We start from the raw sequence: 27,815 nt of genomic DNA, 5'->3' as shown, positions 1-27,815 counted from the left end.
CTTTTGTTTTTTCTTTTTAAATCCCTCTAAGGGCTTGGAGTTTGTGCTGTTATTGTTCAGCAGTAGGGTGTGACATGTGTAAGCTTTGTTTGCATTGTTGTGTTACCTGTTGTGTGAACCTGTAGTTCTAATTACATGTCAACTGCTTTAAAACATTTTTTTTTTTTTAATGTCTGAAGCTGTTTTTCATTTTATGTCATACAGCCAAGTCATGTTCATGTGTACGTTGACTTCATCAGAGGCGTGTTTTCTAACTGAATACTTTATATGGTGTTTGTTTTAGAAGAATCATCTGTGATCATATTTCTTAAAACTGACTCAAAATTAAATTCAGTTCACGAATCTTACACTAGGTGGCGATATCTGCTTGCTTTTCCCCATCTCCTTCTTGAGCGTGGCTGTGTACAACTACAGCAAGCAAAACTGATTAAAAAAAATGGTTAAATGCTGCATGTAATAAATAAAGCCGTAGTTTGGGAAAACGGCTTTGTGAAAGAGCTCTTAGTGGCTTTAAAGTTGACTTTTAGTCAGTTTATTTATTTTTTTATACAGAAGTAAATCAGAGAGGATTCACTTCCTCGTGCATCCTAATCCTCCAAATCAACCATCCTCTTCCTCTCCTTGGTCTAACTTATCTGAAGTGTTTCCCAGAGGCCAGAGTGGCTCTGGTTCCTCTCCCACAGGAGCCCAGCCTGAGTTAATCGTCTCCGAGCGAGAGAAGCACGTCTGTAATCCTGTCGGTTTATCAGCAGCACTGCCTGATAGGATGGAAAAGCTCCAAGTAAAGACAGGACACAACAGACTAAAGACCGGAAATAATTTATGACAGCGATTCAATGACAAAGCCACTGACCTTTTACCGCTGACATATTTGTTATGCGCAATGAGGTCATCATTTGAATACTGCAGTTTTATTCCTAACAGGGCGCCTAATGTCATTATTCACACCATCTAGGTTATTTGTTTTATAATGGCCTGCTTAAAGTGGCTGTGCATTTCGTGTCTGGATCGCAGCTAGAAGCGTCCAATTTAGGAGGACAAATGAACCAAAATAAGGAGCGCAGGCAGGCACATCATCGAACATTAGCAATTCAATAGCTGGGGGAACGGCCAGCCTATTTCTCAATAATGTGAACAACAATATTCACGTGAATATGTCTTCAAGGAAGCATGTATTTTTCATATCAAAATGTAATATCTGCAGGAACAGGCCTGCACATTTTCACTTACGTATTTCGAAGTATTCATTGGCTTCTGCCTCAAGCATGAGCCATCCATCTGGACTAACATCATTCAGTGATAACAAAATTAGCGCTTTCGGCTTGCATCATTTATAAAGGAGCCAGTCCAATCTTTTCCAGCTAAGGATTGACTTACATCATATAATAAAACTGAAATCTTTGGGTGAAAAGATGGATCTTAATGGAACGAGGTAAAAAAAAATAAAATAAGAAGAGAGCGACTCGCCTTGTGCTTAAGCTTTAAATCCCTTTGCAATAAAGCCAGAAAAAAAATCTTGTCTTCCTACAACTGCTTTATCATTCGTGAATATAATAAAGACTGCAAGTTTGCCAGATAATGGCTATTAATAGGTAATAAGACAGTACTCGCTGGGTTTAGAAAATTTAATTTACTTGACAATCCTTATTAAGAAGAAGCAAAAAAGGGTGAGGGATTAAGGTCGTACATTGCAAAATGTAGTTATTTCATCAACATAATTCATGGAGAGCGCTCACATATTCATATATAATAATTGCACTTTATAAGAGAGACAGTTTGCCATATAAATCAAGGGAGAGGGGGGTGGGGACATAAATAAATTGGATTACAGAACCAGTGCAGACACACAAAGAACTACTCAGTCACACATCTCAAACCATCGCAGATAATATAGCCCTACAAAGAAGACACTGTAAATGATTCAGGCGGCCTGCTCCTCTACGTAGCACTTCCGTTATACACACGGCGTCGTGAGAACAGTGTCGGGACTTTATGTCATTCAAGGAAAAATGTTCACACAAGCTTCTGAAATTCAAAAACGGTTTAAAAAAATACAACCAAGGGCATATCTTGCTTGGCCTGAATGCCACAGTGTTGATTTGGATATGCAACAGTCCTTAAAAGCCGAGCTGAGCGTGACTAGGTTAAATCAGTATAGGTGTTTAAATTACACAAGTTTCTCTGTGACTGTAACAAAAAAGTATGTTGGTTAGATGTATATATATTCACATTTGAATGGTGAAAGTATTTCCCCATGCAGCATCTAGGAGAGTTGCATCGTACTGAGAAAGCTGGGGCAGTGCGTATGTCCGTTAAAGGAAAGCCAGGAGAAGGAAACCAAAACACAAATCCACAAGAAATCAACAGACAACCAAGAAGATTGGTTAAAAGTGATTTTTGAGGAGAATTCTTGCTCTCAAATAACTAATAAGAAAAAAACCCCATAAAACAAATACAGTATATTCACAAAAAGGCTTACCAGAGATCATTAACCGGATTCAAGTAAAAGTTTTCAGAAGGTTACCGATGATTTTGTCATGTAAAAATGCAAATAAGTGCTCGGCATCACGTGAACGACAGTAATCATGTCCAATGGCCATTTAAAGATATAAAAATACAACGTGGAAAGTCCATAGAATAAACCTGTATTTTAAAGTCATGATTATCATTTTACCTTTTTTTTCTTTTCCAGGCTTGTGAGACAAAGCCTTCTACAAATAAAGTACATGCACAAACAAAAAGGCATGTCTCTCGCTCACAGACACCTCTGCGGTCTATAAAAGATGTGTCGCTTCCCTGTCCTGCCGTCTTATCTGTAGACGGGGAGCTGGATGTGGGCTTGCTGTTGGTGCTCCATGAGCGGAGGCATCCCCATGGCTTCGTACCCACGGCCCAGCATGCGCTCTTTGATGCAGGGAGGGTGGATCTCACTGATGAGGCACTCCAGAGACTGCAGGCTGCTGCTAAGCACTGCAGCGTGGCACAGGCTAGAACTAGACAGCCCACAACAGAGGTTTTGGTCTGTGCTGTAGGCCTGGGTATGAGGAGGGGGAGGGGGAAGAGGAAGAGGAGGGTGAAGCTGTGCCTGGTGATGTTGTGGGTTGTGGTGGTTGTGAAGATGGGGATGGGGATGAGGATGGGAGAGACCCACATCTCTAGGCCTGGCTGCACATGTACCCGTTGTCAGCACCTGATAGGGATAACAGTCACTGTTAGGGGTAGCCACGACGCTGTCCCACAGAGGAGCGAAGTACTGTCCGACAGACACCTCCCCCTGTACGCTGGCGCTGACTCGCTCCTGCCCGACGCCCACTCTGCCAGGATGCGGCCTATAGGGCAGCTGTGAGGAGCGGGCCAAAGGGAGGCAAGTTTCAGGAGAAAGGCCAACCCCAGCCTCTGCTGCTCTGTGGCCCTGAGCACTGCTACTCACACCGTACATCCTCACTGCTCCCTGCTGATAGGGCTGCTGCTGTTGCATTTGAGCTTTGTGCTGCCACACAGTGTAGTCTCCTTTGTCCAAGTATCCAGCTTTGGCTCTGTCTGCGCTCTGTGTCGGTAGCACCGCTCCCGCGAAAGCCAGACTGCTCTGGGGAGGTACTCCCAGGACAAAGTCTGAGTCTGAATGCGCCACCGCAGCCACGGCCTGCAGCGAGGGGCTGGCTCGGGCCTCTCCCCCCAGCTGCGGCGCCTGGCTGTGAGGAACTCTGCTCATCTGCCTCATCAAGCTTTGAACCTCTGCCAGCTCAGACTGGGGGGGCAGGCTCTGATCTCCAGAGGCTATTCCAACGCTAGAACAAAGTGTCTCGATCGGTGCATCGGGGGGCTTGCATGAGTTTACGCGATAGGCTTTATGCCCGTTTCTGACGGTGTAGCCATTATTCAAAGGATTATTATATGGTGCCACAGAAGCCTGGCTGTTTACATGTTTAGTCCTTCTGCCCTCTGAGGTTTTCACCACACCTTTGACCACCACAGAGGCTTTGACAATGGCCAACAAGCCTTGGTAGCCTCCCGAGTACGGATGCGAATAGGGGCTGTAGCGTTGACCAGTGGTGTCCAAGCCGTTTACTGTTTTGCTGAGCTGTTTGTGTTGCGGCACCCGCACATCCGACGGGAAGATTTTGATGGACAGCGGGCTGTTGGCAGTTTTCTGCGCAAAAGCATCCAACTCTGCAGGAGAGGGGTACCGAGAAATCACGGAGGACGGCTCCCCTGAGAAGAAAGCAGAAGACAGAAACGGTGATTAGCTCAGAAAATGAGCCCCTTGTGTCTTTCTTTTTTCTTCTTTTTCCCTCTTAAAATCTCAAACCGGTTTTATTACACACCTCCAGGATTTTTTTTTTAAACTTAGGCTCAGTTCAACTCACAATTAGTTTATCCTGGGAAAAGAAGAAACAGGAAAAAGCAAAGGGTCTAATTTCACAGCAGTACAAAATCTATAAAAACAGCAGCTAGCACTAAATGCAGGATGATCCTGATACAGGAAACTCTGACAAATAAGCAATACCTTTTTTTAATTTTTGCTTTTTAAAAATGTGATCAAAACGAATCTTGGTTATTGGAGCACACCTTAGCAGAAGCAGAAGCCTCATCTAATAAGGAGTACCTAAGCAATTTACCAACATAATTACTCAAGTATCACCACGTCCTGCCCGTGAAATGCCATTCCACTTTATGCCTTCGTAAACTTGGACCTAATCTATGCAAAAGCCTGCAGCCTAAACTGTGAAGGAAAACTTGACACAGATGGACAAAGAAAAAAATCGTCGAGGGCACAGATGATTGAATTGTGTGCGGGAAAGCAGACGGGACAAACTAAGATTGGATTTAAACACTATTATTCAGGCAATTTCATGGCTGCTTAACTCCTAGTGACTAAGGTGGGGAAAAGGCACCCCATTTAAAAACAATAAATCACCGTGTAGAAATTACCACCACCTTTCGGAGTGACACTTTTATGGAATTTCTGCCATAAAAAGAAAAGCTGCTGAAATGAACCCAGATCGAAGCGTAAGTCGGAGGAAATCACAGCAGGCAAAAGAACAAAGCTGTAATCTGCAATAAAGAGTGAAAAGGGAAAAAACCCCGAAAAAAAACCCTCAACAAAAAAAACCAAAAAACAAAACACTTCATTTCATTTTCAATAACAAATCCAATTCCAGCTATGCAGGGGAGCGCTCGCTCGTCGTTCCCATTTGAAATTGATTTGGGAGTTCATTTCATTTCAGGCCTACAGTGAGCCTCCCGACTGTGAAAATGAGTCAATCTACAAGATCCATCTCATGAAAGAAATAAATTGGGTGTTTAAAATGGAGGAAAGAGGCAAGGTGGAGTGTTCAATCCATCCAACAATCTCCCAGCGGAGCAGAAGGAGCAGGCACCACGGTGCCAGGAGCATGAATGAATTCTGGGGAGAAATAAAACAAAAGCAAAAACACTGCTTATTATGTATCGCGGTGCAGCGCTGCTATAGAAAACAATGACAGCTGGGATGTTGGAGAGGTGTTTGTATTGTATACAACATCAAGATGGGAGCTATCCCTTCTCTGGTTTCCCATAATACTGCTCACGGGGGGGAAGGGGGAGAGAATTGGGGGGGGTAATCGAGGAAAAAGCAGCTGCAATAACAATTTCTGGCAAACGAATAAAAAAATAAGATAAATATTCATGACTACAAAGCATAAGAAGAAGAGGATCACATCCACCTGAAAGGAGCTTTAGATGATTAGATGCGATGACACATTTAAAAAAGCGTAATAACCGCTTGCATCACCACAGCACAAAAATCCCCCCCCCCTCTTTTTTTTTTTGTTCCCCGCCTTTGATAACGGCGCTCAGTTAAGCAAAGATGGATGATTTAGCAAAACAAATCAAAGACAGACATTTTAGCCGTTTCTGGTTGAGTAAAATGTCAGTGCTAAGCCCCAGCATGCTGTGATTGGCTTGCTGTTCCACAAACACTTCAAACACTCTGAATGCTAACACGTCTTCACGGGGTGTCTGATATTGTTAGTCCAGAGATTACAGCCCTGTCAGAGCTATGGAGACACAACACAGCTGCACTTCCCACTGCGGCTGCCGTAATGTTGCCACTATGGAAAGCCTCATTTGCAAATAGGCACTCTGCATTCACATATTTATCATCTGAGGACCACTACTGTGTGACACAGGCATAAAAAAGGATCAGTTTAGACTTCAAAAAAAAGAAACAAAAAAAACCCAACCGCTGGATAATGTGAAGTTACAAGTGTGATCAAAAACAGCATGAGCGGCATTACATTTGCTCGAAATTGCAACCACAGGTACTTGTTTCAATCTTGAAGGCTTTACCTCCAGTCGGCAGCGTTTGATGGCAGTGAAGTGAGCGCCACGCGGGTTGGCTTCCCCCAAAGCGTGTGTTAGCTGTAATGAAAGTAACGCAGTAACTCTTTCCTCGCAAAACACATAAGCTTTCCTGCGAGCACACCCCAACCAAATTAAAAAGTGCAGTTCATCAGTTGCAGTGTGAAAGCTGACGTTTTCTCTCCAGTTGCCAATTAGACAATAGCCTACTGTGCCGGCTGCCACCTTATCCAAATACTCAACATATGCATATTATTAGAGTGAAAACCGTCGGCCTGCAGAAAGCGCTGCCTCCACTGCGATCCGCAGATAGGAAAAGGTCATTTGCACACTCCGAGATTAGGTTTGAACTTTACTGTGAAAAGTTACAAGGCAAAGCAGACTGTGTACCTCGCAGTACGCGTGCTCCTTTCCTCCTTTAGTTTGAAAACAAGCAAACAAAAAGTAAAAAAAATAAAATAAAATACAATAAAAACGAAGCCAGCTTTTAATTCCGATTCATTTGCATCCAGTGTTAAGCCACAGGGATTGTATTCAGAGCATTTCAACTGCAGCACATGAGCATACGAGGCAGGAAAACCTCATTATTTTCATTCTGCAGATAAGAATGCGCGAGATAAAACTGCTGCACACTTTTAACCCAACAATGAGTTCATCTACTCTAATCTTTCCCTGCTGCAATTATGGGATCATGCACGCTGATCTTACAGTAAGTTTGTATTAATGCAGGCTTATATTTTTAGCACATTCATTGTCAGTTTTTACGCTATAAGCAATATTATACAGGCGTGTACTGTAGGAAGACTGGAGCCATTTTCCCACATGAACTCTGAGTGTCGCTAGGGTCAAGTCGGTACACTGTGTGCCACTGCCCTTTATCACATTTAGCACACAGCAGGGGACAGTCTCCTTCAGACAGGCTCAGTACTGGAAATTCTCAGCTTGGATTAAGTGAGAGTGACACACATAATGACCGCTCTCTTGCTGTGAATTCAGTGGACAGCTACATGCACTTTTCACAGGTTAAAGGGCGTCTAACGCTCTAAAACTCCAACAGATAATGCCATGAGTCCAGATCATGTCGATAAACAGCTTGAAAGTAAAGCGTACATTGTCGTTCACAGCTTATTTGAGTGGATCCAGTGCGGAGGGGTGGGGTTAATTTCTCAAGACGTCAATCTCATAGGTCACAAGGCTTTTAAGATACGAAGAGATCAGATAGCACTGAAAAGGATATGAAGCAGAAGCATCTGAGAAGAAAACAGTTTTCCCTTGAAGTGGGTGCTCAGTGAGGGTGACAACCACTGCTCAGCTGTGAAGGATTATGAGCAAAAGAGGATTCAAAATGAGGCCGGGGGGGGGGGAATCGCTTGTCTATTTAATTTGAAACCAGATTTTTAAAACCATCTTTTTACCTTTTTTCTCCAAAGTGTACATTGCTTTACTGTGAAAAGGCACTGTATCCACACAATTAAATTCAGTGGTATAAAATAAAGACAGAAGTGAAGAAGTGAAAACAAATACGAGGCTGTTCGCATGACAACAAGGAAATGGCAGCTATGTGCTGTGAGGTAAGACATGGCAGAGAGATAATTAGCAGTCTGACCTTAAGCACTTAATCACCCTGAACCTGCAGACAGCACGCTGTTTCTCTCCTCTGCCCTGACAGCGAGCAGCAGCAGAAGTAGAAGCAGCTCAGAAAATACCATCAGCCACTTTTCCGCAAGCAGTCTTGACCAAAGCCATCACGCAGTGCTTAAACAAGCTTTGACCTTTTAGCATTTCCACCGCTTGCTTTTTAGACGGGACTGATTGAATCGAGCTTGTTTATGTGAGGCACGCTGGACTGTGATGTGCGGTGCTGCTAAAAACCATGATAATACATTTAGTGGCTCCTCCGGTCGGGATTTGGCGTTTTCTTTTGGTTGAAAGGGGTTCGGCACATTTAACACGCCAGTTTCAATGGGTGCTGTTATGGCACCCATTGAAACTGGCACACTTTCACAGGAAACAACTAATCCTGATTTCCTGCTTCCACGCAGGGGACGTGCTTGGAAAGAAAGAGCTCAGGGTGAGGGGCAATCATAAACGCTCAATCACCACTACGCCTGATTGTGCGGGTGTGTGTGTGTGTGTGCGGGTGTGTGTGTGTGTGTGTGTGTGTGTGTGTGTGTGTGTGTGTGTGTGTGTGTGTGTAGCTTCAGGACAGAGATTTCATTAATATTAGCATAAAAATAATCTGGAGGGATAAACCATTTTTAATCATACAGTGTTATGTCGATGTATACATACGTATGGGTCTTTCATAACCTTTTTCCACCCACACGCAATCCCACTCGACGCTTTCTGCCACTTTAAAACGGGCTAATCTTTTTCCCGTGGTCACACTTGAAGCCATTTCCCCCAGATTAGAGCAGGGACCTCATTGTTTTGGAGCACTTTGAGTTAATCACTAATTTATGGGCAAAACAAGCCCCAGAGGCAGGGCTGAAACAGGAGTTGGACAGGCTCATTGAGTTTCCAAAACCACGGCTTCCAACCATTTCATGCCCAGAGGGAGAACATAAGGAAACAATTACAATGGTTGCTAGATACGATTCCCAAATGAGATAAAACTAAAATAAATAAAAAAAATTCCATTTCATTGTTATTATCCATACATGTTGGCAAAACTGCCAGACCAAAAAAACTAAACAAAAAAACCCCCACAGGCCTTTGATGTTAGGCTAAAGACTTATCTTGAACACTTTTGTGTGATAACATGTTTACGAGTGTCAAATCCTCAGCAGGAACATGGCACTGAGAACTGGCAGTTAATTACAGAACAGCGCTTCTCAGCAGGCATAAATACTTGTTTACCACACCAATAATCCTGATATTTAAAATACCTTAATAACTAGGGACGAAGCTCAGAAATTCAAGAACGCTTTTAAAAGCCATCCCTCTGTTACCATGACAACCTCCTCCGTGCACTCACTTGGCCCAGTAAGTCCAGTCATTAGAACCATGTAATTAATTGCTCCTGCCTTCATTCATCTGTTTAAGACGAGCCTCTGCAATCGACTATCTGCCTGTTAGAGCAAACGGAAGATAACTTTATGGCTTTTATTTATCTTTTTGGTATTTTAGTTTACATTATTTACATGATTAGAACCCAATTATATCCTGGTGTGATTGATTATTTCAGTTAATTCCCAGCTTCCAATTTTATTATAAAGCAGACCTACGCCATGCTTTTATTGTGACTCAGAGTAGCTGCGTGATTCAAAGTTCAAGAAAACTCATTTGTCTTGTAGCTCCATTCATCTTCTGTGTATAAGCAGTAATAATATCAGCAATATAGTACTGTACAGAAGTCGTGATTCATCCCTCATGTCTTTATATTTCATAAAAGTGTAATTTTTCAAGGGAAATGTGAAATAAGTGCAACAGTTTATTGAAATACATTCAAACATGCTTGAAGGTCAGTAATACTCGGAATGACCACCTTTATTCTTCGGCACAGCCTGAACTCTCTTATTCGGCTTTCTTGTCATTTCTTTAAGCCGTCTTCGGGAATAGTTCTCCGGGCTCTGTTGAAGAACAATCAAAGCTTATCTTTGGATGTTAGTTTCCTTTTGTTCTGTTCTCTGTCAAGATGATCCTACACTGCTTTTTTCCCCCCTATCCTGACATGCTTTTAGTAGCAAAGTGCCTTAAGATACAATTTAAAACTGGTTCTTTGCCAAGCTGGGGTTTTTTTGTACACGCAACACTGGTTCTTCCTTTGATTTAGGCTCCTTTTTATGCTTAAATGATTCATAGGTAACTGTTAAGTGGCTTAACAGCATATAAAAACTGAAAATGATCAGATACAAATACTGGACTCAAAACAACTGAGAAAGCAGCCAATGTCTAAAGTAAAAATTTTTAAAAGACCTTCAGAAAGCCCGGAGAACTATTGCTGAACGCCACTTCAGCAAAATATAAAGAAATGAGAATCGGCTAAAGACTTTTGCACACTACTGTATCTCTTTAAGGATCCCCCCTCTAAAAGCCCATTTCCTACTTATTGGCTTTTGCAAATAGAACCCTATACTTTTCAATCTCAGGCTCTTGCTGTGCTTGAGATGAGCATATAAGGACATATGTACAGAGTCGACATCAAGTCAACACAAGAATAGAAAAAAAAAAACATTTGAAATTAAGCATTTAGAGCAGCCTGAAGCCTTAGCTTTAGGTTCATAGTGATTATGTGTACTTTATTTTTTGAAACTGTGAATAATCAAAGCATACATAAGGAAATGCATAACGGCTCAGCTTTACACACACTGACTGAACTCAGTTTGAAGTTGGAGTGATTAATAAAAAGGGCATTAAAAAGATTCACAATAAAGTTTTAAAGTTGTTCTAAAGTCACCGGCAGAGTTATTTCAGGTGCCCCCAGTTCAAGAAAAGACATCCCATTCATTTTCCCTACAAATAATCTTTGGGGACTCAAAGCTGGCTCACCTCTACTGTAGTTAGAGTTGATTCACTGTCTCAAAAACTAACAACAGTGCAGAGACGTTTTAACTCCAATTGCAATGGCGAAAGAGAAAACGCTGCCTGTGATTTGCTTCTTCTTCTTCACAGCGGTAGCGGCTAAAGCTTTTATTGTAGTGTTTAAAGCCACTCGCCATGCCCAACAGAGCTTCAGATTTGAGTGCTAATTCTCTGCGCTTCACATCGCAGCGAGGCACAGGAAAACGCTGACACCGTATGCTCTTAAATCTCACTCACACTAACCTCTCTATTCACAGGCTTCTTTGGTAAACACAAAAATAAAAACACTCAGACACTCATTCGCCTCATTTTCACGAGCCTCGCTCTTTCCACGTCAGTGCTCCCTGGATGAAGGCTAGGTACTCACAGAACAGAGTAACCTCAGGGTTTAACACTTGGTTATGTGTGCTCGAGGAGGCTCTGGCCAAATACTTCCTTGCACCAGTGTCATTCCTCATTTGTTTCTATGCCGCTTGGGCAAAGTTTCCCCCTCTCAAAGGCGGGCCGAGTGCAGGCCGGCAGCGTGGGAAAAAAAGCATTTCCAGCTCCGGCTTTCAAGCTGAGATAACAGCGAACATCACAGCTCTCATTTACTCTCATCACATAATTCCTAACAGTCGTTTCTCAGAAATCTTTCGCGTTGGTTTGCGTGGCCGGGAGCTCTAATGGCCCCGCACCTTCCATTTATCGATGGCTAAAAATGAAAATGGCTTTCAAAAGCACAGCAGTGGCTTAATACTGTCCCCTTTTAACTTGATCCAACGACTCATTTAACGAAGAAGCCCAGACCACACAGACTGAGCTCCCATCAGTAGTTTATTCCCTGTGGCTGCACTTGAAATGTCAGGCTACAGCTGGAGGGTGCTGCACCACGCACAGTGCAGTGCATAAAACTGAAGGGGGGTAGAGGGGGGTGGGTGGAGGCCCTGCAGGTAAACAGGATGAGAAAATGCATCCCTGTTTCTGCCTGAGGCAAACCAGGCCCTTCTGTTCCAACATTTAGCAGACAAGCGCTCCACTGATTCCCAATTAATATTTAATAACAGAAAAGACAAAGGGGTATTTCACCTGGGGAAATGAGGGATGAGTAGATGGAGCTTAAGAGGGAATGAATTTTTAGCATTTCAAATTTGAATATGGTTGGATACACACTGCTTGGCTACAAGTAAATAAGGAAGACATAATAATTAACTGCGCAGTCTGCGACACCACAGATTTCACTTATTTTGGCTGATTGGAGCTTTTATTGTAACTGTATACAATGCACTTAATTGACACGCCCCCCCCCCCCCATGCTGTTAGTCTCGTTTCACTTTTTATGGTACTTTTAACTGCCTGGAGTTTGGTGACCTCATTAGACTCACAGCATGACTCTATAGAAGGTCAACCTGAGGAAATCTAATTATCAGAAATAAATGAGAACGAGACGCACGAGAATGCACAAGATCATGCAAACAAAGAAAACCGGTAACATAATCAGTCAGATAAGCTAAGAAACAACTGGGAAACACTCACTGGCCATTTAATTAGGTACACTTGCTAGTACTGTGTTGGACCCAGAAATGCCTTAACTCTTCAAGGCATGGGTTTAAGAAGGTGCTGGAAACATTCCCAGAGATTTTGGTCCATATTGACATGACGGCATCACACAGTTTCTGCAGAAGTGTCTGGCTGCACGTCCATGGCGCAAATCTCCCATTCAGCCACATGCAAATGTGCTCTACTGGATTCAGATCTGGTGACTGCGGAGACCATTTGAGGACTGTCAGCTTAGTGTCAGTTCAAGAAACCAGTCTGAGATGATTTGATGCGTTATCCTGCCGGAAGCAACCATCAGAAAATGGGCAAACTGTGTTATAAAGGGTTTGACGGTCAGCAACGATATTCAGCTACGCTGTGATGCCTAAACAATGCTCAGTTGGTAATCAGAGTGAAGTCCCCCCCCACCTTAAATCAAACAAAAGTGGTGTCAAACAGGGAGGGGGGGCAACTTCACGCCAATCAGTGTGCCAAGAAATTACCGCCTACAACATTACAGCACCACCAGCAGCCCGAACCACTGATACAAGCCATCCATCCTTTCATGTTATTTACATTAGACTCTGACCTTACCATCTGAATGTCACAGCAAAATCAAGACTCATCAGACCAGTGCAGTTTCTGTAGCCTCAATTTCCTGTTTTTAATCAACAGAAGTGAATGAAGTGGTGTTTAGCTGCTGTAGCCCATCTGCTTCAAAGTTTCATGTGTTGTGCATTCAGAGATGCTCTTCTGTAAACCTTGGCTATTTTATTTATGGTTACCCTCCTGTCAGCTCGAAGCAGCCAGGCTGTTCTCTTCTGACCTCTAAGATCAACAAAATATATTTTCACCCAGAAAACTGCAGCACACCATTTAATTTCCTCTTCTGGACCATCCTCTGTAAACCCCAGAGATGGCTGTGTGGGAAAATCCCAGCAGATCAGCAGTTTCTGAAATACATCAGACCAACAACTATATATTAAAAGTCACTTAAATCACCTTTCTACCTATTCTGATGCTCGGTTTGAACTTTGGCAGGTCATCTTGACCACGTTGCTGCGATGCGATTACCTGATTAGATATTTGCAGTTGAACAGGTGTATCTAAGAAAGTGGGCGGGTGATGAGAAACAGACAATAGAGCAGAAGTAGGCTTTGCAGGTAGGATGAACCAGTGGAAGCGAGTCGGACAACTACACAAAGAGCATGAAAGCAGAGTAAACGACATAAAGAAAATAATAATCATCTCATTTAATCAGTTAATTGAAAGAAATCTAATCATAAATTCCACTCCCAAAGATTCAACACTCAACCTTACAGCACATGCAGTGCAATCACTCAAAGTGAAGGTCAAACAACACCCACACACGAAGCACCTTCTGCACAGTGTGAGCATCATTAGTAACCCTGTATGGGCGATTTGAGTCACTCTGTAATTTCACTTTGTCCACTCTGACCTGCATGCATTTGCACTGCATGAGCACGCTGATTACAAGCTTTTACAATTAGCAGACATTATCATCAAGTAGCCCATTACTTTAATTCAAAATGCTCCACAGTACCTGGAATCTCAGCGAGCGCTGCTGAAAACAACCACGTGTGATCTTTACGAGCACTTTGAGCCAACAAGGTCAAGTAGAACGTGACTTTTTTTTTTGTTTTTTACTCCCAGTGTGTTGTGAAAAACAGATACTTTATGACAAAATGCCTTAAATGTGTTCGATAGGACTCACCTTTGTGGGTGCATGACTGCAGCGGTGGTACCGGCAGCAGCAATGGCGGCGGCGGAACATCGAGGCTTTTGGGTGTGCAGGCCAAATGCTGCGACGAGAAGTTTTGCCGTCTCTGGATACAGGCCAGCATGATAGTTCACTAGGGCTGCGCACAGCCTGGGTAAACCTGCTAGAACAAGACAACAACAACAAAAAAAGAAATCACATGATTTTACACTTTGGTTAACACTTAACACCTGATAGACAAAACCACACAGACATATCAGCAAGTTTTAGAGACTGTACAGTTAACTAAACGCTAACTCGCCTCTATCCACAATGAAAATGTTAATGTGGGGATGTTTAGCAGGTATACTAACATCTGCTAATTAAGGCATCAAAGTACAGTCAAGATCAGAAGGAATGTCATTAAAATAACCATCTACCATCAATATTTCTTTGAATAACCACTGTTAACTTCACAGTCCATTTAGACTTTACAGGAGACTGGATCAGCTCCAATCCAGCCAATTGGATGGCTCTGGAAAATGTGAAGGGTGGCATCAATTTTTAACTTTTAACTATATTTTCATAAGTTTTACAGCTTTTCCTACTAATACAAACCTTCCCAATGGTCATTCATAAGTATTAGATTTCTGTAATTTTACACATTTATTACATACAATTTAAGACTAAAGAGTTGTGCTGACAGATATCTTTCATTTACTCCACCAGCATGCAGAAGAACTGACACGCGCTGTTGAAATTGCACTAATTTTTCTTATATTAAAATATGTCAGGGATTAAATGTCTAGTTACATTTCTGTACACCGACAGACGAGGGAGTTTCACCGGTCGGGCCAACAGAAGATCAAAGTAGCTCTATGTGGCCCGCGATGTAAAATAAGTTTGACGTCCCTGCTTTAGAGCACTGGTTCTCAAACTGTGGAGCACAGAGCCACTGCTGCCAGAGCCTTGAAGTCCAGGGGTAAATTGTAAAGACAAATAACAAAACGTCTTTATTTAACTAAAATTCTACTTGGATTCTTTGCTGATTGATAAAAAGTGCGGCATGTGACCCTTTTTTTCAACATCTGAAGCAAGGCATACCAGAAAAAGTTTGAGAACCACTGATCTAGAGGGTTAAAGTCACATTCACCCAGAAGATGTTGAGAAATATCTGTAGTTACTAAAAAATCAGGCCTGCTCAGCATAAAGATTCGGCCTCTGACCACCAACAGCTATCTGTTCCAAAATTCAAGCTAATCTTCAAAATAGATATATGTATTTTTTTAAAGCAGGTGGCTGCCTTATTTGTGCCTGCGGAGCTAAATGTAATCACTGGGTTTTCTTCTCTAGGGAAGATGAACCGTTGTGTGTAGTTTTGTGGCATCCCATCTATCAAATAGATGGGCTAATTATTCCTTCGATTATCCACAGTGATTTTTTTAACTTCAAATTATAAGCATCAGGCACTGCTGATGGAAGCAAACTGCAAAGCTTCCTCGTGGACATTAAAATCCAATAGGCGTGTTCTTTGTAAAGCGCAGATCTAAATTTTTGCAACCGCTCGGATCCTTTTACCATATTAAAATTCAGCTGCCCCTCGATGAAATGCAGAGACTGTAAATTTAAGAAAGTAATATAATTTAATGATGACTCCATCTCCTTCCTCTGCTTAGTTGTTATGATGGCTCCTTCCCGTTATCAACCTTGCTTTCTGCCTGTTGTGATCACAGATCATTTACAACCCCTCCTGTAGCCTCGGGCCGCGTGTTTCAATTTCTAACCGGCTCTGAGACCTTGGTTTCTTGTTCTATAAATTTATGACCGTATTGATCAGCAGAGAAAGCCAAAAGCAGCTCGCTCCCTAAAATAGGCTGCGCTGTTTGCAGTGTTAAGTACTGTCAGAGGAAATGAGAGCCTGTGTCTGAACAAGACTCGCCAAAGCCACAGCCACAGCTGTGCTGATTGAAGCAATCACTCTAAAAAGAGCAAGCTGCGCTTTGAGGAAATATTTCAGCGATAATCGCATTTGACATTCTGTTTGATTATCTGAAAGAGTCAGCAACTCTGAATGCCAGCGTTGCAAAACTAAGAAAAAAGAAACCTCAGGCTATCGTGCTGTATTTGTATCAGGTAGCCCATCTCGAAGACAGACAACTGCTGTCAGTTCAAAATGCCGCAGAACTATTGGTATACTAGTTAATCAATCTGGTGATTACAAATTGAAACACTGTATTTTTCTTAGATGTGTAGTAGTCCCCAAAATGGCTACTACGAGCCTGCAGCATGTAGCTTTCAGATTGCCCTTTTTTTTTTTACTTTTAAGGTTCTTCTGGATTTTTGTTTTGATTTCTGCCTCAGGGTCTGGAGGGCAGCTAAAGCAAGTCAACCACATAACAGCATATTCAGCAATGGGCTGCAGAAACATGATTACCTTCGCCTCAAAAGGAAGAAGACGGAGTGGATCTTATGTTACTCAGGTGCCAAAAAGAAAAAAAGATTCCCCCACTCCCTTCCTCCACTCAACATCTGTCCCTCGGTGACAAGCTCACTTCAAACTGCTCAGCGCAACCTGCCTCATCTGAACACACACATCTGACGAGCTAAAAGCCTCGGTATGTCTGGATTCCATTTTGAAAATAATAGCAATTTCACAACAACCCCTCCATTACTACACATTTGTCAAGAGGGAAATACTGAAAAGGCAGAAGGAACACAAGAGAGAAAATGCACGTCTGGAGAAATCCCTTCACAAGCAGAAAATGAGACATGAATTTGGAATACCTTCCATTACTCCCATAATTTGCAGCTGGAAGAAAATGCATCAAGCGGGGCGCTATATTTCAAAGAGAGGGCAGCAAGGACTTGACAAAAAAAGTCACTGAGAGCGCAAACTTAAATCTTAAAAATAGTCTGATTATCCACGAAATAGAAGAGAAATGAAAGTAATGTCAGAATGCATGATATTATCTCAAGCCCTCAAGCAATTTCATCCTTTTTATACAGACACAGTTTTGCTCGATGAATCTTTTTTATGCTTTGCACTTTCTTATGATATATCCTTCCTTTGTATTTTGCTTCCAATGAGCGAGTCTGGTATTTTTTATTTAAGAAGTCTTTAGGACTTGTTCTCCAGGCATTCTGGAGGTCTTTTTTTCTTTGGACACTGTCTGCTTTTTAGTCTTTGCTTCTGACCATTTGCAGAGTAACATTGCTTTCTTGTTCATTAAGCCACTTCAGAATGACCTTTGAATTATTCGAGCACAAAAAAAGGCACTTAACTCAAAGGATGAACCAGTGTTGTTTTTACACATCACAGGCAACTTAGCAAAGAACCAATTTTAAACTCTTTTGTTATGTGCTTTCTTATTAGCAGCCTGTTAGTTGAATCTAAAAAATCATAACACATAAAATAAATAGTATTTTTGCATATCTACAGCAGATGAACAGCATCTGAAAGTCATTAAGAAATAGGTAAAAGATCCTGCAAAGACCTGACACAGGACCTGAGAGATACATCTGACCCGACAGTTGATCCAGCTACTGTTCACCAAAGCCTCATCAGAAACGTTCTCAGTGGAAGGATGGCTGTCAAGAAGCCATTCTTAAAGGGAAACAGGGAGAAACAGCTGAAGTATGCCAAATTACACAAGAAGTGGACTGAAAATCAGTGACATCAGATCTTATAGACTGATCTGTCCAAATTTTTAATTTTTAGTTCAAACTGACACTGGGGATGCCAGAAGAAATCTACAGCCCTCTGCAAAACATGGTGGAGGCTCTATCATGGTTCAGGCTGCAATTCAGCCACTCACGGCCAGAGCTCGTGTCAAAACTGATGGAATTATGAACAAAGAAAATTACTTTCAAATATAATTCCAACATGCAGTACCATTTAGAAAGCATCTGATTGGCAGCAGCTTCATTTTTAAGCAATGACAATGATCTCAAACACTGCCACTGCATAGAAAAAAGCAGTGTGAAATCATCTTTACACTGAACGCAACAAAAGGCAGCCAACAGCCAACAAGAGATATGAATGTGCTTCAAGAAGCCTGGAGAACTATTCCTCAAAGAAATGACAAGAAAGCTTGCCTAAGAGAGTTCAGGCTGTGTGAAGAATAAAGGAGGTCGTACTATTACATACATACTATTATATTGACTTTTAAGCTGTTTTTTCCTGCACGTATTTCCCATTTTCCTAGAAAAATATAAAGAAATGAGGTGTGAATTAAGCAATATGTGCGACTGTCTGCTCCATAATCTACAGTATTTATGCATTCAGATATAAGCTACTCGAGCGTTTAGGTCTTCTGACTCTCAGGCGACATCCATGCAAGTGATAAGCAATGTCGTGTGGCCCACTGAGGACCTGACAGGGAGATAAAGGCCTTGTTTTTGCAGCCCATCTAACTGTCCCCCATGGTGCTCTGATAAGGACATGTTGGCGGACAAAGTCGTTTTTCAAGCCTTTCCCCTTTGTCCCTGTCATACTGTAAAATGCTTCATATTATAATGTGACGTCTGTCAGCACAAGGCATTTTGGGAGATGATGAGGTGAGGTGAACTTCAGTATGGTTGTTTAATTTAACAGACAGTTTGCAGATGATTCAAACTGAATTATTCAGGCATCTTGTTATTCTTGAGATGACTACACCAAAGCAGCACCATTTATATCCTGACAATTCACCGATTATAAATTCATTCCCTGAGATAATAAGGTTTGGTATGCATGATAACCTAGACAATGCTACTGCATTATAAAACACATAAAAAGGCTTGTGTTCTTGCTTTACCTGTTTGGATGTATAAAGCAGCTGCATAAGAACATCCATCAAAGGAGGAAAAAGCCCTAAATTATACACAGGCTCAGACAAGAGCATCTGCCTGACCTTCTGGAGGCTTTTATGACTTTGCACAGCATTAAGGGTCAGAGCTGAGATAGAGGCAAATTGCACAAAGAGCCTCCTTCTCAACTAATGTCAAATGCACAAATACACCATGCACGCTGGCTCCACGCACACGCACACACTCACGCTGCCACATTTACACTCACACCTCCCTAACCGAACCATCTCAGCTACCGTTAGCAGTTCTCAGGATCCTCTGTAAATAATTAGATGATAATGAAAAAGACGAGCACCCTTTTCACTCTGCCAGTGGATTAGCACGGGTGCTATGCTAATACCTTTCCTTCTACTCAGAAACTGCAGGCAAGCAAAAGGCAAAGAGAGAACAAAAACCCAGAAAAGAAGGTTAAATGAGAATCAATAAATGACTAACAAAGAGCAATTAGTTATTACAAAAGAGAAAAAGCAGTGTCTCACTTTGAATAAAAATGACAGGGTCCATGAATAACAATCCACTTATTGTATAATTAATTGTATATTATGTATGGCTTTCAGAGGCACTGCAGGAACCTGTCTAAGTAATGGAGACCAGACAAACCTCACATAGAGACAGAATTAGACAGCAGTGTTGCTGCAGCTGCTGAATTCACGCACACACACACGCACACACACGCACACACACACACACACACACGCACACACACACACACGCACGCACACACACGCACACACGCACACACACGCACACACACACACACGCACACACACACACAGATCATCCGTCCCCAATCCCTTCATACATTTTTAATAGAATCTATTACTTCTGGATTAACCGATAAGAGCTGGCCTGGTTAAATTCTATAATAGTTTACATAATTGGTATCAGAATAGCATACAAAAGAGAGCCATACTTCTCTTTTCACATTTAGTGTAGAGAAAGCAAAAAATAAATAAATAAAGGAGAAAGGAAACAAAGGTTCATGCGCGGGATAGCCAAACAACCCGAAGTCACTCTGCTTTAGTAGCAAGAACACTTTGGGCCTGCGGCTGATAACAATGAGCCTCATTAGCACCAAGATTAGTTCCTGTAAAAGGCTTTACAACAGTGTAAGAACGCATTTCCTACAACTTATTTATTCAAGCACAAACTTTATGCAATTTATCATGTATAATATTGCGGCAGATGAGCATTTGGTTGGATGTAACTTATGCAGCATTATTAGCCAGGTCAATAAGTCACTGGGAAAATATGATTAATATTAAAATGTGAGCTATAAACATGTTTACAGCCTTTACCCATTCACGTATCTGCAGTTATTTTTCCAGTCCTGAAGGTTGCTGTGTGCCCTCTACTTTCTTATGTAAATCACTTTTTCCTTCTAAACACAGACTTTTTTTTTTTGCAAATCCCACAATCATACAATTCAAATGACCAAATTTTAACCCTCCCTTTATCTAATAGCGACAACATTTTTTGAGCACAAGTTGACATTTCTAACTTCCAGAGATGTGTCTGACTGATACAAGATTTTTAAGATAGATACCAAATACTGATATGTCTCTTCTTTACTTTTAAAATATTTTATATAACAGGCATGACAATGCCAATAGATTGACCAGCTAATATTAAATAGCTAACACTGACCCACGGCCAAATTGCAGAATCCTGAATTGAAATCTATGGAAGAGTTCTGCAACAGCAAAGATGGTGGTAGAAGTATAATTTACAGGGTAAAAAAACAAACAGTTAATTCAACTTTTTAAAACTACATTTCAGGGAAAAGCAATCAAACTTTTCAAGCTTTGTTTTTCAGATTTCACTGGGTGATTTTTATGTGTAGTTTGTATATATGTCCTGGGACCAGTGAAACTGCTGCTCAACAAATGACCAGACCTAGTCCACGGTAGGCTCGAGGTTCTTGAAGGACTTTGATATAGAAACAGACGATCTGTGAGGGTCACAGTTTTTCTCAAACAATTAATCATTTACTTTTCTGTTAATATAGGTCATTTCTGTCTGTATTTAATCTACACGACACAACCTATACACATGTAGAATTTTGCTTTTATGCTCAGCTTTCATTTCTGCAAGCATGAAATGCTAGTATTAGGGAAAAAAGGTAAAAAGAAAAAAAAGAAGTCGAAATACTAAATTAACTATTTGGAAAACAGTAATTCTGACATTTTATACATAAAGATGTGAAGCACAAATTCAGCCACGAATCTAAACCTTTTTAAACAGCCTTTTTTTTGAGCAGGAAGCCTTGGGCTGACCCAAAATGGTCTATGTGCACACACAGTGCCAAGGTAAAAGAAACACACTGCACACTGGGTAAAGACTGGCCAATGCCAAAGCAGTATTAGAGGCTAAACAGAGCTTTATCTTATCTTTATCCCAGTATGCACACTTGAGACACACTGTCAAAGAGCTATGGGTATGCAGCCTGGCCTTTAGAAAACCCTGACTTCAAAGATAACAGATCGTGAATGAGAGTGAGCTGTAGGTTTTGTGGAGAGATAAGCTCTTTTGTCAGTAGATGAAGACTATTATTTTAACATGACATCTGTTTGCCAAACCGTGGACAGGCAGGATTGTTTTTAGTCTTCCAATTCCATGACAAAAAAGATAAAAATGAGTTTATGTTAGACAAACAATCTTCTCCCAAGTCCTGTCTCCTGGCTTCTTAGTTTACTGCTAAATTGTAAAGGGTCACTGATTCCTTCAAGCCATTAAAATTTTGGGGCAAACAAACAACTCATTAAAAACTGTGGAGAAAATGCTGCCTGTATGGTTCTTATGCGGGAGATGAACCTAATGAGAAGCTTTCTGCCATGCATCACAGAAACATTAAAATGCTCTATGAGAAAAGAGTCTTTGATCTTTGGTTCAGCTTATAAAGACATCATCTCACCGCCTTTCTTTAGCCTTTCTTTTCAGACTAAATGATGACGCATCAGTTCAAATTTGGCTTTACATTAATCAAAAATAATTACCAAGTAGCAGTATGTAGACAAAACAATAACAACCTTAGGAGGGCTGGTTCCCTCCTCCCTAACCTCAGGAGGCCCAGTCCTTAACCTTCAACCCACAGCCCACGTCTGACTAAGCCTTCATCCTGTTAGAATTAAAAGACCAATTAGACAAATTTCAAAAGATGACAGGCTGCTCATAATTACACCTGACATCTCCTAGCAGATAAAGAGCTGATTACAAAGGGTGCACAGGAGAAATTGCTAAGCAACAAAACCACTGACATTATCCCAGTGAAATGGACAAGTTGAGTGCACAGAAGACAGATGACAAACCAAATGAAAAAAAATGAAATAGCACCGAGTAAAGTGCCGGGCCAGCATGTGCCACCAAACAGCCTCGGTGCACCTTGGCATTGATTCTTCCAATTCTTCCAAGTCTGATGGTTGTGCAAAGTACTTACAGTCCATAACGTCCCACAGGTATTTCAGTGCTTTGAAGTCAGGCGATTGGTAAGGCTGTAAAATAGTTTCTGGATCAGAAGCCAGTCTGGAAATTGGTTAAATCTGAACTCCTTCTAATAACCAGCAGGGGGCGACTCTTCTGATAGTAGACAGCAATTAATGCGCGGCCTACAAAAAAATCGCCCCAATTTTCACTTCATTTATGGCTTCAGTAAGCACTTTTCTTATGCGTTTATCACCCCAGCCATTACTTTAAGTCTTACTGGATACAACACAGTGTTCAATTTGTAAAGCATGGGCTTATTTTGAGTAGAAAAGACAATAAAGACAGGGCATTGTAGGGTGTGGCTACTTTTTACTGGAAACACAAAGAAGAGGACAAAAATCCCATCCACATCACAACGGAGCCACTGGATCCCCTTACTGTAGAGGAGAAGGGATCAGGTTTTGTTTGTCACCCATCCATATATTTTCCAAGTCATCTGCTTCATGTTATCATTCCACATCCTAACCATGGACTGATACACCACAGAAAATTCGCTGTACCCTGAAAAGTCAGTCAATGGATGACATAGCAGAAAAAAAGGACATGACCTTAATTAGTCCTTGCACTTGCCTGAGTAATAATCTTTCAAGAAAAGGTCATTCTCCTAGCGAGCAGCTCCTTCCATTCAGTAATTCGGTAGGCCTGGAGATTGAGCCAGCCTGAGGAAATTTCACAATAAATCAGAGCTCAGCTTCGCTCCTGAGAAAGCAAAGGGAAGCAGGCAGCCAAATGACAAATCCCTTTTCCCTCACAGAGCTGGAATTACTGCTGGGGTGTGAGATGTGAGATCAGAGGGAAACCCCCATGGGGGTTACCTGCACACTGACTGCTCCTGATACAATGCAAATTAAAAGCCTCTCGAGCAAGTTCGGACTCGGTCAACACATACTTCAAACACGCAAACACAATGTGAACATGTAATTACAGCTAGTTAGCTGAAAGTAAGATTTTCAAACTGAAGCTTTCAGAGTGAAAAGAAAAGCGATGGAAATGAGCAGGCGGCAATATTTTCAATACACTCTGACATTATAATAAATCAAAGGCCAGAAAGTCATAATTTAAATATGTTTATAGGAAAGCCATAAGGAAGAAAAACGACCCAGAAAAGCCTATTAAACTAAACCCAGGGGAGTTGGCATATATTTCTCTTTTGCTCTGGAAACAGCCAGAAGAAAAAGAAGATGATAATAAAACACCAAATTGCTGGCTTTTCTTCTCTGCCTCTGGTGCTAAGCTGTGACATCCCATCTCTCTGGGTAATAAAGGATCTGGCCCAAGCAGGAAAAGCATGCAGGGTAGAATTTCACACCTGGCCAATAATCTTTAGGAACTCCGCTGCGGCTAACCTTCAACCTCGGCTGCCACCGGTGCAGTGAGGTGCGATGATCCCACCTCCGGCTTCTAGACAATAGAAATGGAAACCTTCTGAGGCAGCCATGAATGACCGATAATATACTTCAAAGCACTTCCCATATCCACTGAGATGCTGACATATAAAGCGCCTTTCAAAGCCTTCATCCCATTCATGGATGTGCCGACTGATATTTACTTACACCATAACGCCTCTATAGGAAAAAAAAGACTAAAAATTTAAAAATGTTTTGTGTCTTGAAATAAAATAAAAATCACGTGCCTCCTATATTTTCTACAATTACTCGTTAAATACATGTTGGAGCTAGTAAATACTATATATTATTGTTTAAGACGAAAACAAATGAGCGACCTCCGCTCTGATGAATGCACACTGGCCAATAGATATGATACACAGCTATAATGATATACAGTAAGGGCGAGACGCTCCTATCCTATTAGTGCGCACTGGGCATCTTTCACCAATTCAGCGCTGTCAACCTAAAATCAATGCTGGCATTACACGCCGAAGCGCCCGTACGAACCTTATTTCCTTTCTCACTCCGTTATTGTTAAATACTACACACACACACAGCCATAATTAGAGTAGAGGCAGTCTGACTGGCACAAATGCATAGCAAACTAAATTACTGAAAAAAACTAAAAAACAAACATTTCACAGGAGTCCCCACAGAGAAGATTAAACATTATTATAGAGGAAAAAGGGGAAACGTGATCGATGTCTTACAGAGTTTTGTCTTATCATAAGGCTTGTTTATCTTTGGTTCGCCACGGCTGATTGGTTGTTCTCCTGCTCGGAAGGCGTATTTCCTCTGCAAAAGCAATCTCGCCACAGAATTCGCGATGAGCGCCTGAAACCCCGGGAGGAATATCCATTGATAAAGCTGGCTCCGTTAACTGCACTTCCTCGACATATTCGCCGCTGGTGTGGGAGATAATTTCACCGTTTAGGTTTTCCTTGCCATCGCTTGCGTATCATGTCAGCAAGCCTAACCGAGCCGTGTGAACCACGGAGAGTGATGTCGGAATGAAAATGAGTCCTCTGCACTGTTGAAACCGGCTCCGGGCCAATCAATCAAAGCTTCATTTGAATATTCCCACGGCTCGGCCAATCGTGCGCGAGAGAGGGCGGCCGCTGTCGTGATCCCAAACCAGTCAAAGGAAGCACGTTCCCGTTTAGCGGAAAGATTTAAAGGGGAAGAGCGTCCCGTGTGTTGGCCCAGAACAAATGTAAGTTTTCGGTCTTTACACAAGCACATCTGATCGATCAAGAGCGCTACACACCAGGATTCCAGACGGGTTTTTTCTGCAGCTTATCCAGTTAGCAGTGCTTAATCAACCCTTTATTAGATTAGGTGTTCAGGAGGAGAACTGCAAGTAGGTGTCCTCTGTCCAAAAGCTATATATTATACACCTAGACTGTTAGTCACGGGCCATCTATATGGTGGTGGTTTAGAAACTGACAACCAGCTATCACTAGGGTTTACAGAGAATAGTCTGAAAAAGAGAAACTATCCTGTGGTATTCCTATGTGGCAGTTCTCTGGATGAAAATGCCTTTTGACATTACAAGTCAAAGAAAAGACTGATTCAAGCTGGTAGGAAGGCAATAATAACTCAAACATCCACTTGTTACAACCACGGCATATGCAAAAGACCAGCGCTGAAATCACAATGCATCAAACCTTGAAGCAGAAGACCACACGGGGTGCCACTCCTGTCAGCCAAGAACAGGAAATTGAGTCTACTATTTGGAAATGGACAGTAGAAGACTGGTAAAATGTTGCACGGTCTCAATTTCTGCCGTAACATTTAGATGGAAGGGGCAGAATTTGACGTGGACAACATGAAAGCATGAATCCATCCTGCTTTGAATTAATAGTTCAAGCTGCTGTTGGTGGTGTAATAGTGTGGGGGATACTTTCCTGACACACTTTATGCTCCTTGGTATCATCTGGGCATCATTTAAAAGTCACAGGTGAAACAACTCTATGGTAGGCACTATTTTGTACTTACCAACATGTTGTACTGGAGCAAATACAGCATCTCACATTCTCTCTCCGTGTCTCTCTCTCTCTCTCTCTCTCTCTCTCTCTCACACACACACACACACACACACACACACACACACACACACACACACACACACACACACACACAGAAACTCACACTATTTTCTTCAGCTAGACTATCACAAACCCAGAACACATTCAGCCTTGCTAAAGTAACATGAAGACAACTGTAATGTATCTGTGAGTGTATAATGAGCTTATTATTACAAAGTCATTGTTCTGTCATTATTGTTGTTAGTTTGTAAAGCTATTGTAGGCTATTTGAATAAGACGAAACTACTTTATGGTGTAGGGGAATTTCTAATGAATGCATCTGAATGCATCTTTTATACATCTGAAACTGTTCGGTAACTTTAAGGTAAACAGAAAATACCCTTTACTTAACACTGTCAGGTAATGACTGAGAGACAACAGATACACTGTAAAATATGGGAGAATATCACAAACTGTAACCTTTAAAAAAGTCAGGGCTCATCAGTTCAGAGATAAAAGCCTGTTTTCAACATAAGCTCATGACAATCTACAACACATCAAAGAAGGCGAATTTAAAATGCACAGGAATACATTTCCAATGCAAATAATCAGATTAATGTACCTGAAGCATTAGCAAACTAATTTTACTACTATTGCTACTACTACAACAACAAAGGTTGAGACAACTACAGCTGAGTTGTCTCAGGAGCTTGGACAGAAAAGCGTCTGGACTCTCACAGCTGAGTTATTTTGCATTTTCACTGGGACTGTCTGGACTGATGGCTCATATTTTTTTTAACTGTTAGTGAGGAGGAATTTACTTTTTGTTTTGTTTTTGTTTTTGTTTTTTTTAATACCGGTTGTATTTGTCAGTGTAAGAAGATTTTAGTTCGCTATGACTGCTGGATCGGAAACGTTGAAAGGTAGCGCTCGAGTGGTGCATTCTTCTCCTAAAATGCTGCCAATAGCTACATTTAAAAAGCTGGGATTAACACAGTTTACTGCGCTGAATGGAGCCATCGTTATTGCAGTAATTCAACACCAGCAGAACTGTAAGTTTATTTGAAACCAGTTAATCTAGATCTTGAAATGCAAATATAGATGTTGTAGGAAGTGGAATAACAGTGTGTGCCAGACTGTGTTTCTGCTTTATGTTATACATTTTGCTCCCTGAGGTACACATTTAAAATTAGAGCATTTATCAGTATAATAGCCTTGTGTCTTGTTACCCTTAAGGACATGAGGTATATGACATATTCAGATAGAAATGACAATCAATGCTTGACTACTCACCCCGCCTAAATCTAATCATAGTGCCCAGTGGCTGCCACAATGAACATGCTGTAAGTCTAATGACATGACTGCATGAGGTGATTGCATTATAGAGGGGAGGTAAATGTACCTGTGCATTTTTATGTGTCTATGCAAGTGTGCTTGTTTGAAGTATCTAGAGATTGTGTCAAACAATATAAGCCTTTTACAGTGATATAACATAGTAGGAAATGTACATGTGTAAGGGATTAAAGTAGGAGTTTAATATTATTTAGCTGTCTCACTTTCAGGGCCTTGGAATTGCACATCATGGCTCAGTGTCACTTTTTCACTGCTCACTGCAACATACAGGAAGGAGGGATTTTAAATGTCTTTATTACCACGTCTTTTTTGTAATGTGGCGAGGAAAATGTCAGGAGTGTTTCACCGTAAGTGTCTCTGATGAGTGAACAAGGCATTTTAAAGAAACAGTTATAGGCTTGGCTACCCCCCATGATGCAACGAGTACCTCTTCTCCTGTGAATTATAGACCACATCTGCATGTCATTAAAAATGTTCCTCTTTCTTCCATAGTCTGTGCTTTATCCTTGTCTCTTTATGTTCTCTTCTGTTAAAGGGAATTCTTTCCCAGTGTTACCTGGAGCTTGCTCAAATAAGGTTGTCTAATTGTTGGGGGTCATCTCTCTAATACTG

General features: G+C 41.5%; 1 protein-coding gene across 2 annotated transcripts; it reads right to left on the bottom strand.

Moving 5' to 3' along the window:
* Positions 1 to 125: 125 nt before the first annotated feature.
* LOC120714059 (protein FAM222A-like) lies at positions 126 to 25,475 on the bottom strand. 2 transcript variants are annotated; one of them, XM_040000093.1, is made up of 3 exons: positions 24,534 to 25,475; positions 14,120 to 14,285; positions 126 to 4,212 (listed from the first exon to the last, which is right to left on the bottom strand). In XM_040000093.1, the coding sequence occupies exons 2-3, from the start codon at positions 14,247 to 14,249 to the stop codon at positions 2,810 to 2,812; spliced, it is 1,533 nt and encodes a 510-aa protein (XP_039856027.1). In that variant the 5' UTR covers positions 14,250 to 14,285; positions 24,534 to 25,475; the 3' UTR covers positions 126 to 2,809. The 2 variants fall into 2 exon arrangements, with proteins under 2 accessions (XP_039856027.1, XP_039856026.1); XM_040000092.1 differs by having other exon boundaries at positions 14,120 to 14,288; positions 24,534 to 25,474.
* Positions 25,476 to 27,815: the final 2,340 nt, after the last annotated feature.

This window comes from Simochromis diagramma, unplaced genomic scaffold (genome assembly GCF_900408965.1).
Source record: "Simochromis diagramma unplaced genomic scaffold, fSimDia1.1 OVJJ01000596.1, whole genome shotgun sequence".
NCBI classification, from domain to species: Eukaryota; Metazoa; Chordata; class Actinopteri; order Cichliformes; family Cichlidae; genus Simochromis; species Simochromis diagramma.
Note: the sequence above shows the minus strand (reverse complement) of the source record. Positions and strands in the feature narration are given on the sequence as shown.